Source organism: Gorilla gorilla, chromosome 2 (assembly GCF_029281585.2).
Source record: "Gorilla gorilla gorilla isolate KB3781 chromosome 2, NHGRI_mGorGor1-v2.1_pri, whole genome shotgun sequence".
In the NCBI taxonomy this organism is placed as follows: Eukaryota; Metazoa; Chordata; class Mammalia; order Primates; family Hominidae; genus Gorilla; species Gorilla gorilla.
In genome coordinates this window covers 178,682,257-178,694,275 of record NC_086017.1, presented here as the reverse complement: position 1 = coordinate 178,694,275, position 12,019 = coordinate 178,682,257, and the positions used below count along the sequence as shown (strand labels likewise).

Here is a 12,019-nt window from a genome sequence, read left to right as displayed (position 1 = left end):
ATACTGTGGAGTTATTGTCAATGTGTATTCAACTATACCCTATATTATTATTATGACATGAAGTTAGTTTCTATTTCTTAGAAGGGGTCCATACTAAACAAGACAGGATTTTGAATGATGAAGATGTGATTATCATTAGTAATATGAGTATTTGAGAATGATCTAGATGTGTCTAATTTTATAACTGTAACATTCAAAATAAAAGCTTATCAATTCTATTTATATTTATAACAGAATTTATGTTTTTTAAGATAAACATTTCCTGGAGAGCTGCCAGAATGTTTTAAACAATTTTTTTTTTAATTTTTTTAGTGATGATTAAAAACCAGAATGGGTTCTTTGATAAAAATCTTTGGCAAGAAAACCCAATTTTCTCTATGAATATACATTCTTAGGGTCAGAGGGTTTGGTGATGTGGTTTACCAAGTAGAGACTGACTAGGTTAGTTCAAGCTTGTTATAAGGGCTGGTAGTTAGAGTAAATGGAGACATTACCCTATGCTAGAAGCATAATTATTTCTGTAAGATATTTTAAAAAGTCCCATAAAATTTCATTGTGGATTATATGAGATCTGCAGTTGGGTAAATAAATATGTAGAAGTGAGGCAGACTTTTTTGTGGGAGTGTTGTATTCTTGGGCATATCCTGTTTGATCTTTTCATCAATGATCTGGGTATAGACAGAGTGAGCCACAATCTTTAATTCAAAAAATATTTATTGAACACTACCTATGTCTGTATTAGCCCATTTTCACACTGCTATAAAGAATTACCCGAGACTGGGTAATTTATAAAGGCATGGTGAGGAACTGACTCACAGTTCCACACAGCTAAGGAGGCCTCAGGAATATACAATTATGGCAGAAGGTGAAGGGGAATCAAGGGCCTTCTTCACATGGCGGTAGGAGAGAGAAGTGCGAGCAGGGGAAATGCCAGATGCTTACAAAACCATCAGATCTTGTAAAAACTCACACACTATCACGAGAACAGCATGGGAAATTAGGATTCAAAATGATATTGTCACTTGAAACTCTAGATCAAAAATAGGGAAAATTTTAGTCTTAATTAAAAAATATATTTTTGGAAACAGGATAGTAGACATCTGGCTTGGTTATTTGTTCCTGGGAATAATATATAGAATTTTGCTCAATTAAGACATCAAGGCAAGTGAAAAGCATGATGGAGAGGCTTAATCAGCTAACGCAAAAATAGGCTGCTTTAAAGAAATCATAGCACCTGTAATGATTAGAACACACTGGAAATATTGGCTCAATTCTGGATGACTTGCTTAAAGCAGATCTTTAAAGATTTTTGGGTGCTTACAGATAGTGTTAAATTAGTGGGTCAATAATTAATGTATAAACATATTTAAAATAATAACAATAGGACTAAAAAAATTAAAATGCTAACTTGGGAGAAATGGGAGGAGAAAGGGAGAAAAGGAGTATAAGTAATTTTTCTTCTTCTTTCTGAGTCACTAGATATAGTTGAATAAAAATATATACACCACACACATATATACACACACATGTGTGCACAATTATATTATTTAGTGTTGTGGAAAAAATCATAAACAAGAAAGAGTAAAAGAGTAAAAGAAGGCCATCTCTAAGGATTGGGACTAGGGGTAGAATATATGGCTTGAGATAAAAGCCCTCTGGTGCTATTTGACTTTATACAATGGACGCATCTTACCATGGTTTTTAAAAGTAAACAAGGGCTGGATGACTACCCTCCCCTAGAGAGAAAGTGGAAACAAAGACATTGAGAGAATCAAGAGGGCACCATGGTAGGTGGTAGTGAGATCTGAAAACTGATATTGAAATGGTTGAAGGAATTGGGATCATTTAACCTGGAGAAAAGGGGTAAGAGGAAGCTTATGCAGGTGTGAGAAGAAGGTAGGATAGATTGAAAAGGTAGAAGAAGATTTCTTTGGCTGAACATATTTAATAATTACTGTAGGGATTCCTATCTTGTAGATTCCTAGGACCTGTTAGTATGTTTGTGAGGTGTGTCTATGTACCCAAATAAATTATATGTAAAATTGTATGTATATATGGCTGTGGGCATTTGATGAGTTGGGCTAGAACCATCATTTTCAATAGATTTTTTTTCCCAAAGCAGTGTATGATTTAAAATAGGTTAAAAACTATAAGGTTGCCTGCCTTATGGGGCAATAAGGACTCATCTACACAGAAACTATCTTTTATAGATAATTTAGAAATAATTTTCATGTTGGATTGACTAGTTTATTTGAAATGACGTTTTCTGCTTTTAGGTTCTAATATTTACACAATGAAAAAATAAACTAGACATAATAATAAGGAACATTCATTGAACGCATTACAGGCTGGTCATCATGTTAAGTGCTTGACGTAGACTCTCATTTAATTCTCATAGCATTAGGTGAGGTAGACACTACATTAAAAACTCAGATAAAAAAAAAACTTATTGGAGGTCCCCCTGTTAGTAAGGAACAGAACTGAGATTAGAACCCAGGAAATCTGACCCTAGGTTACAGAGATATGGTTAAGATAAAAGCCCTGTGGTGATTTTTGATTTTATACAACAGATACATTCTACATGTTTTTTAAAAGTAAACAAAGTCTTGATGACTTGCCTGATACCCCCTTTTGGAGAGGTTTTTCACTCCCTCAGTAGCCTCTGTTAATTCTGTACCACTACTGATAGCACCAACACTCACACCTGTGAAGCTAGTCTTTCTGTTTTCTTCCTGGGACACTTAGTGTGACTCACCCTCTTTGAAATGAAGGGAGCCATGAGAAAATAGAAGAAAAGGAAAAACAATTTTTTAATGTCTATTGAATCTAAAGCAACCTATTTCTTGAGCAAGGATTTAGTGTTTGCCCTCTACTATCCATTGGTAAATGCATGTCATTTATGTGTCTTGAAGGTGTTTGAATAAGAATTTAATATCTGTGGTTATATGAACTTGACCTCATTTAATGCCACTTGTTTTATTTTACCAAAAATGTATATATACATATATACACATACATACATATGTATACATGTATATCTATCCACACATATATAGATACTATATCTACACACACATATATACATATATATGTATGCACACATGTATATATAGACAGACGGAGAGAGAACTATTAGTTTTCTATTGCTAGTGTAATACATGAGCACAAACTTAGTAGCTTGAAACAGCACAAATTTATTTTGTGTTCTGTAGGTTGGAATTTGACATGAGTCTCATCCTTTCTGGTGGCTCTGGGGGAGAAACCATTCCTTTGTCTTTTCAAGCTTCCTTGGATCATGGCCCTCTTCAAAGCCAGCAAGACTAGGAAGAATCCTCATATTGCACCACTCTGATCATTTTTCTGCCTCCCTCTTTCACATTTAAAGACCTTTATGATTGGACTCACCCAAATAATCCAGGACAATCTCACCATCTCAAAGTCCTTAATTTAGTCATATCTGCAGAATCTCTTTTGCCACCTAAGATAACATATTCATAGGTTCTGGGAATTAGGACATGGACATCTTTGGGGGACTATTATTCTGCCTACAACAAACACTTACTAAATGCCAAGCCTTATACCAGGGACTGAAATAGAACCCAACCCCTTTCCTAGAGGAGCTTACAATTTAGGAGATATTTAAACAGGTGACTGAAATACAAAATAATAGGTGCTATGGCAGAATTGAGAACCAATTATAGCACTGTGGAGGAAACAACTGTCTGCCTGGTATTGAGGGTGAGCTAGAAAAAAAATTGGCTAAAAGATTACAATTATCTTTGACATATTGAAATGATTTTATCACTTTTCATCCAGGTTTTGAGACTCTGGGATATTCAACACCAGCTGTCCATCCAGAGGATAGCTTGTTCTTTCCCCAAAAGTCAGGACTTCAGATGTCTCTTCCACTTTGATGAAGCCCATGGACGACTTTTCATCTCGTTTAATAACCAGCTAGCATTGTTGGCAATGAAAAGTGAAGCCAGCAAGAGGGTGAAAAGCCATGAGAAAGCAGTCACTTGTGTTCTTTACAATTCTATCTTGAAGCAGGTAATGATGCTTTCTTTTCTTTCACTCTCCTAACATATCTCCAAGTCCAGAGGCTCATTTACTTAATTCAGTTTAAGGTAAAATGAAAGACAAATATAGTAAAGGCAAATATGAGAAGAAATGATTTAACAGCCATGTGCTTTTCTGCAATAATGTACATTCAGGTGGACTTGGAGAATGATTTCATTTTCAGCCAGTGACCACAGGAGCAGTGATAGAGTTATAAGGAATTACAGCATTCCGGCTAAAAGAAAACAACCTGTAATATAATTGAACTTATCTTTGTTATCTGCTAGTCTTGAGCCAAATGCAAGTGAACCTGCTTGTAAAATTCCCTTTTATGAACACCAGCTTCCGGTATCCCTGTGGAAAGTTCTGAAATATGCATGAAACATAATTAGCAGAGATCCATTTTGCCAGCATATTTTACACCAGTGGTTCACAGTGGCAGCCCGGAATGTATTCATAATAAAATGATTCAGTTAAACGTGATGCCACTTGGTATGCAGCACAAGTGTTGTTTGTCTCCCCACCAGTTTAATGACGCTCCACAGCCTTGGCTTAGGGGACCACTACCTGCATCTCAATGAAGAAGCAGGGCTCCCCTGGAGCAGAGTTACTGCACAGACCACAGCCCTTCTTGGAGGACAGGGTGGCCCAGGCAGTGAAGCCAGTGAGCTCAGTGTGGGGCAGCCTGTGGGTATCATGAAGGGAGCAAGCAACATCAGAGGTTAGCCTGCTGCAGTGATCCCGTCAGGCCTGATGGTAACAGCACAGCAGGAGCCAAGCAGAAGCAAGTCTCCGGCTTGCAGCCAATTAAACAGTAACTCAATCCATTCTTTCTCTTCCCTTCTGCAGAAGCTTCTGCATTCACATAGAAATGACTAGTGGAGATTTTGTGCAAGGGGTGGAAAGCCCTTTGTTAGTAATGAGTAGTGTGTCGTGTCACTATTTAAAACACTGTTTTCTGGTTATTCTAGGAGATAAAATCATTTAGAAAACAACTCATTTTGAATTCCATCTGCGGGAAAACATTTCCTGCTAAATGTTTTACTGATCTTTATGAAGGCAACCAGTTAATTTGACTCCCTGGTGGCCACTGAGAGATGTATTTGCTTCCAAGAGAACATTCTCCTAATTGAGATCTGCAAAGTTAAAATGCTAAATTTGTGTGTAGATGTTAAAATCCTATGTTGCCTGGCCATAAGATGAGCAATATTCCCTGAGAAATTCAGGAAATTAGACACAAAGATGATCTGGATTTATTTGGGGCATAAAGACAAAGCCAAGGTAACTCACATGCATGCAACTTACAGGCAACCAAAGGACAATGTACATATGGTATATGATGTAGGATGTATCATTATACAACTGAGTTGAGTATTTACACCTCTACTTGCTGTGAATAACATATATAATGATAAGCATTGATATGTATGTAAAGCACATAGAGCTGTGTATCACATACATCAGCATTTCCTATTAGCTGCTGAGTTATAGAAACATGAACATTGTATGTGTTACATTTATAATTATAAAAATGTATTGCAGAAAAGTACAAAGAAAATATCACTCACATTCCCATCAGTCAGTGATAACTTATCATTTTAGAGTAATTAGACAAAGCAAATAACACAGTTTTGAATAAGCGTCGTACCAAGAATGAAGAATTAGAGATTAATAAACTATAGTTTCTTCCCCCCAGTAGCTCAGGAAGATTCAACTCTTTAAGGGAAAATCTGGGTCCTAACCATAGTGCTGATGATTGTTGGACAGGTGCTCATTACAGGATTGTGGAATGAAAGAAGGGAAGGGAGACATATTACTAACAAGAAACAGTAGAACGTAGTAAAATGAAGTAGAGGTAAAAACCGAAGTGCTTTTTATGGAGAGTGATCAATTCTGCCTGAGGCCAGTGTTGGTCACATTTCAGCAGAGCCCTGAAAGCTAAAATCTCTAAAAGGAGGAGGAAGTAGTTCCAGACAGAAGATACAACGTGAGCACCTGCAAAGAAGCTTGAGCACTCACGGTGCATTTTTGGAGAGAGGGTTTATTTTGGTGTGGCAAGTTTGGGAGTGCTTCGCAGACATCGTGGGAGTTAAAGCAGTAAAGGGATCTTAGGAGCATATTGACGGCCATTTGTTGAATGTATCACTGTCTGGTCTTGGAAACATAAAGCATAGAATTGAGATTAAAACAATGTTTTTTACAGTGTGATCTTGGACCTCTGGGAGACTCAGATTCAGGGAATCTGGGAGATCAAAATTATTTTCATCATAATATTAATTTATTGTTTGCTTTCTAAACTTTCACTCTCTCAAAAGTGTACAGTGGAGTTTTCTAGAGGCTGCATGATGTGTGTTGTGTGATAACAGCATTGTTCTTATGGCTAAGGGAATGTGTGCTCTTATATTCTTGTGTTTTAATGTCTCCCTATAAATATCTAATATGGTAAATACGTATAAAAATACAGATCTATCTATTTGTGTTGTGTGTGTGTGTGTGTGTGTGTGTGTGTGTGTGTGTGTATTCCACATAAAGCTATTTGGATTCTTCAATACTTTTTAAGAATGCAAAGGAATCCCAAGACCAAAAGTTTTCAGAACTGCTGGGTTGGAAATATGTGAATTCAAATACTGGACAGACTGCTTAGCCTGTCTGAGCTTTAGTTTGCCAGCTTCTTAAAATGTGTGTGTCTGTGGGGGTGTAGGAATAGTAATGGGAATAGCACGTGCCTCCCTGGCATTGCCTTGTTAGGACTGAAATCTTGGAAGTGTCCTCTTGTCTCCCATGCTGCCAGCCCTGAAAGGGTCTTTCAAGTCCCCCATACCAAAGAGGGCGAATGTTGCTGCTTTATGACATCTCCTTTTCTTATTAACTTCTTGAGATTCTTTAATCTTTATTTTAACAATGTGGCATGTGATGACAAATGTTAGGAAGAATTAGAAAGGGGAGGGTACCCTGAACTGCAGTTTTTCCCTACCTCTGCTTCTCCTCAGGAAAGCCCCTTGAGGTGGGAAAGTTGTTTATCCTCCTCCTTCTCTTCTTCGCCATTGCAGTTTCGCTCTTGTAAACATTTAGTGGCAAGACTCAGCTTTGGTCCTCAGCTCCCTGAAGTCTCCAGAGCCATCTCAACCCACACTTACTTCTCCTCTTCCTGAGCATTGGTCACATTTTTTAGTTGTTTTCCCAGTAAAACACTTAACTAAACTTATTTCTCTCTCTTCCTATGTTTTTGGTGTGAGGGGAAGATCCTTTTGTTCCATTTTTGTATTTTCCCACAGCTCCTAACACTGTTCTGAGCACAAAATGAATGCTTGACTACTAGACATGATAAATTATTGCCATTTTTCATCCCAAGTGTAACAGAAAGCAATGCTTTTTCAGCCCATGGTCTCTTGATCTTTGGTTATTTGGCTTGGTGTCTTTCTTGAACATTTTCCCTTTGCTTGAATTTAATGAAAACTTTCCCTTCTGTTGTTATTTCAACATGTTGCCTACACTTTATTATTTCCTTGTATTTGGACTTCAGTGGGGACCCAATATAATTCCTATATAAAAGCAGCTTGGGACATTTCCGTGACTTTTATTTATCTTCCTGTCTTTTGATACCCTTGAATCCTAGTCTGGGAAAGTGGTGTTAAGCCATGCAAAGCCTTTTAAAGGAAATCATATACTTTATTTCACCTGGCAAAGTTTGCCCTCACAGCCAGCAGCAGAACAAGTTGGGACAGGATGAAGGAGTCCCCTGGAATGTACAATTTTGAAAGAATTAAAGCAATCCAATATCCTGGAGGCAGATCTAATGAACCATCTTTGCACTCAGTTCTTAAATGAAGCTTTTTACAAGAAAACAAAACAAAAAAACACTCATGAATTTAGGAAACTTTAAAACATGTATTTCTAGACATATAAACTAGAATAGATAATATACTTGTGTTATCACTATGATTCTCATCCTAATGATGTAGGTTGATGTATTTTTGTAAAATAGATAATGTTTCAGTTTGTTGGGAACCTTGGACACATTTATAATCAAGCTAGACATTTAGGTGTCATCAAATTTTAATAGAGTAAATGGTATTTACAATTTTTCTTATCAAAATAACTTTTTTTGGTAATTGCATGCAAAATGTTACATGATTATTGTAAGAAATTAAAGCAATGCAGTAAAGCTCAAATACAAAACTATTGCTGATATCAACATATTCTAAACATCTTTCTCTGCATAGACTATTTTACATAAACAAGGCTCTGTAACATACTTTTCTATTCAATAATATGTTAGAATATATTTCCTTGAGGCTAAATATAGAACTACTTTATCATTTTTAAAAGGCAGCATAGTAGCCCATTCTATATATGTATCGTAATTTACTGATCCATTTCCCTTGATGTAGACTTCACTATTATGACTTTTTTGTAGATAAATACATTTATATTTATGACTATATCTCTTCAGGGTAAATTCTTAGGAGTAAATTTCTAGGCTAAAGGATATGCAATATCAGATAATTTGATAAACAAATTGCCCCCTAGAATCTTACTTTTTTATCCTGCTTCTAACCTCTAATATATTAATCACATACTTGGTTACATGAAGAGATAGGTCAGACAGTGCTCACCTGGCTTATTCCAAGAGATCTCCTGAGATTCTCTGTGGGGTTTTTCATAATCCAGAAGCATGCTGGCTTTGCAAATTTGAATACTAGACCGTCTTCACTTTATCTGGAATGATGCTGTTTCTTGAGGCTTGATTATTACACTATCTACAAACTGCCAAATTATTTATTAAAAACAGGGGCTGGTCCAGGTCACAACCATAGAGTGGTGCCCTTACCTTTGGTTGCTTCAACATTCACTGACAAGCAAATATTTGCCATCTTTTTTTTTTTTTTTTTTGAGATGGAGTCTCACTCTGTCGCCCAAGCTAGAGTGAAGTGGTGCTATCTCGGCTCACTGCAACCTCCGCCTCCTGGGCTCCTACCTCAACCTCCTGAGTAGCTGGGATTACAGGTGTGCGCCACCATGCCCGGCTACTTTTCACGTTTTTAGTAGAGACAGGGTTTCACCATGTCGGTCAGGCTGGTCTCGAACTCCTGACCTCGTGATCCACCCGCCTTGGCTTCCCAAAGTGCTGGGATTACAGGCGTGAGCCACTGCACCCGGCCTTATCATCATTTAATTGCAGCTTTTTGTTTCTTTGCTGTGACACAATATAAAAATATACCAAAGGTAAACACTAAAAAACTTTCCTGTTAAAAAATTCCATTATGTATACATGTATAGCATCTGTACAAAGTTATTATCTATGCCATCATATTCAAAATTTTATAGTAAACTTTTCCACCCTTAACCTTATTTACAATTTATAGTTACCTTATCTTAATTTAGATTATTGCAGTCCAAACAGCTCTATGTATACATATGCATATCCAAAATTTCTAATAAATGTGTGTCCTTCCATTATTTAAAAAATGAGGGATGAGGTATAATTTTCTCTTGATAGCATATCTTTTGTCCTCTTTTCTGCACATAATTTTTTGGAAATTGAGGGTATTTGGGAATCCAAACAATTCAATTGGTGGTTCCCCTGGTAATTGTAAAATTGGAGAAAAGAGGACAGGCTTGAGGGAAATTTATCTCCATCGTACAAGACAGTCTACCTTTTTAGGGCTTACATTTAGTGCAAAGTCCATGAGTTTCTTTTTTGAACAGAACCAGATTTACACAATGAAAATTTTCTCCTTTCCTGCCTCTTTGCTGGGCACCAAGTGACATCCATTCTGTTAATACAGTTGTGATTTTTTTTTTTTTTTTTGCTAGCTTAAAGCTGTAATTGGTTATATGTCAGTTCTGAGGCTGTGTGCTGTAGTCACTTGATGGAAACATAAGAAGTTCCTAGTGTTAGAGGTTATGCTAAAACATACATGTACATGCACACATACATGTATGAATAGATACACATTTATTTAATGTGATTAGTTTAGAAGAAGTAACATGTTTACATGTTGAAAAATTCAAAACAACAAAAAGATATGTGGCATATATTTTCTCTTATCTTCCTGCCACTGCCTACTCAGTTTCCTGTCCTGTAGACAACCAGTTTTACGACTTCCACAAACAATGTTTAAGGGCTATTCTACTCTTAAACAAGTGAATATATATTTTTCTTTATATAGACAGTTGATCCTTCAACATCACTGGTTTGAACTGCGAGGGGGCACTTGTATCTGATTTTTTTTTTTTTTGCTGTGTCCAGCCTGGAGTGTAGTGGCATGATCATGGCTCGCTGCAGCCTTGAACTCCTGGCCTCAGGTGACTCTCCTGCCTCAGCTTCCTGATTAGCTGGGATTACAGGCATAGGCACTGTGCCCAGCTCCACATGGATTTTTAAAAATGAATATATTGAAACTTTTTTTGGATATTTGCAACAATTTAAAAAAATACAGATAAATTGCCCAGAAATATAAAAAAATTAAGAAAATATTATACATAGAATGAATGCATAAAAGATATGTATGTACTAGCCTATTTTATTAGTTAGTACAATAAAATATACACAAATGTATTATAAAAAGTTAAAATGTATCAAAACTTACGTATTCAAACACAGACTTGCAGTCAAGAGAAATGTAAACCAAAAGGTATAGTATTAAATCATAACTGTGTAAAATTAACTGTAATATAGGATGGGTGCAGTGGCTCATGCCTGTAATCCCAGCACGTTGGGAGGCCAAGGAGGGTGGATCACGAGGTCAGGAGTTCAAGACCAGCCTGGCCAACATGGTAAAACCCCATCTCTTCTAAAAATAGGAAAAAATTAGCCAGGCGTGATGGTGGGTGCCTGTAATCCCAGCTACTCAGGAGGCTGAGGCAGAGAATTGCTTGAACCTGGGAGCCAGAGGTTACAGTGAGCCAAGATAGCACCACCGCACTCCAACCTGGGCGACAGAGCAAGACTGTTGTCTCAAAAAAAAAAAAAAAAAAATTAACTGTAGTACATACTGCACTACTGCAATGATTTCATAGCCAACCCCTGTTGCTGTTGCGGTGAGCTCAAGTGTTGCATTTGTTTAAAATGCCATGTGATACTTATCTCCAAATGAGCAGTTGCTTTCTACATTAAATTACCCATCTTAGTAAAATGTGATCTCTTGAGCTGCTTGCATATTTCTTATCTTGTTTATTGCAGTACCATAAACTTTGAATAATACCATGGAACTCATAAGAAGTGCCACTAGGGATGCTGTGAGTACTACCAAGAAGCAGAGAAAACTCATGGAATTGCAAGAAAAAGTTGAGTTGCTTGATATGTACCATAGGTTGAGGTCTGCAGCTGTGGTTGCTTGCCATTTCAATATAAATGAATCCAGCATTAGGACCACCATAAAAAAAGAAAAAGAAATTAATGAAACCACTGCCGTAGTTACACCAGCAGGTGCAAAAACCATATACTTTTTTTGTGAAATACCTTTTTACCTCATATTGAAAATACAGGTCTTATGTGGGTGCAGGTTGCTATAAGAAAGGCATACCTATAGACTAATATGATTAGAGAATGAGCAGTTATTATACAATAATTTAAAGCAAAAGAAAGGTGAAATATCTAAAGCTGGAGAATTTAATGCCAGCAAAGGATAGTTTGATAACTTTAGAAAAGAATTTGGTACAAAAAATACCAAAATAACAGGAGGAGGAGATTCTGCCAATCAAGAAGCTGCAAATGAGTTCCCAGACACAATTAAGGAAATAATTGAGAAGAAAGGATTGCTGCCTGAACAAATTTTTTAAGCAGATGAAAATGCCTTTGTTCTGAAAAGAAAAACGCCACAAAGGATGTTTATTAATAAAGAAGAGAAGCAAGCATCAGGATTTAAGGCAGGAAGGGATAGGCCAACTCTGTTATTTTGTGCAAATGCAGCCAGGTTTATGATCAGGACAGCACTTGTCTATAAAGCTGCTAAAC

At 36.8% G+C, this 12,019-nt stretch overlaps 1 protein-coding gene across 1 annotated transcript in view; it reads left to right on the top strand.

Moving 5' to 3' along the window:
• The window catches only part of WDR49 (WD repeat domain 49), a 178,279-nt gene that overhangs the window by 76,462 nt on the left and 89,798 nt on the right, over positions 1–12,019 (top strand). The window contains exon 9 of the mRNA XM_055383679.2: positions 3,817–4,050. Coding sequence (XP_055239654.2) covers positions 3,817–4,050 — 234 coding nt within the window. The remainder of the gene's footprint in view (positions 1–3,816; positions 4,051–12,019) is intronic.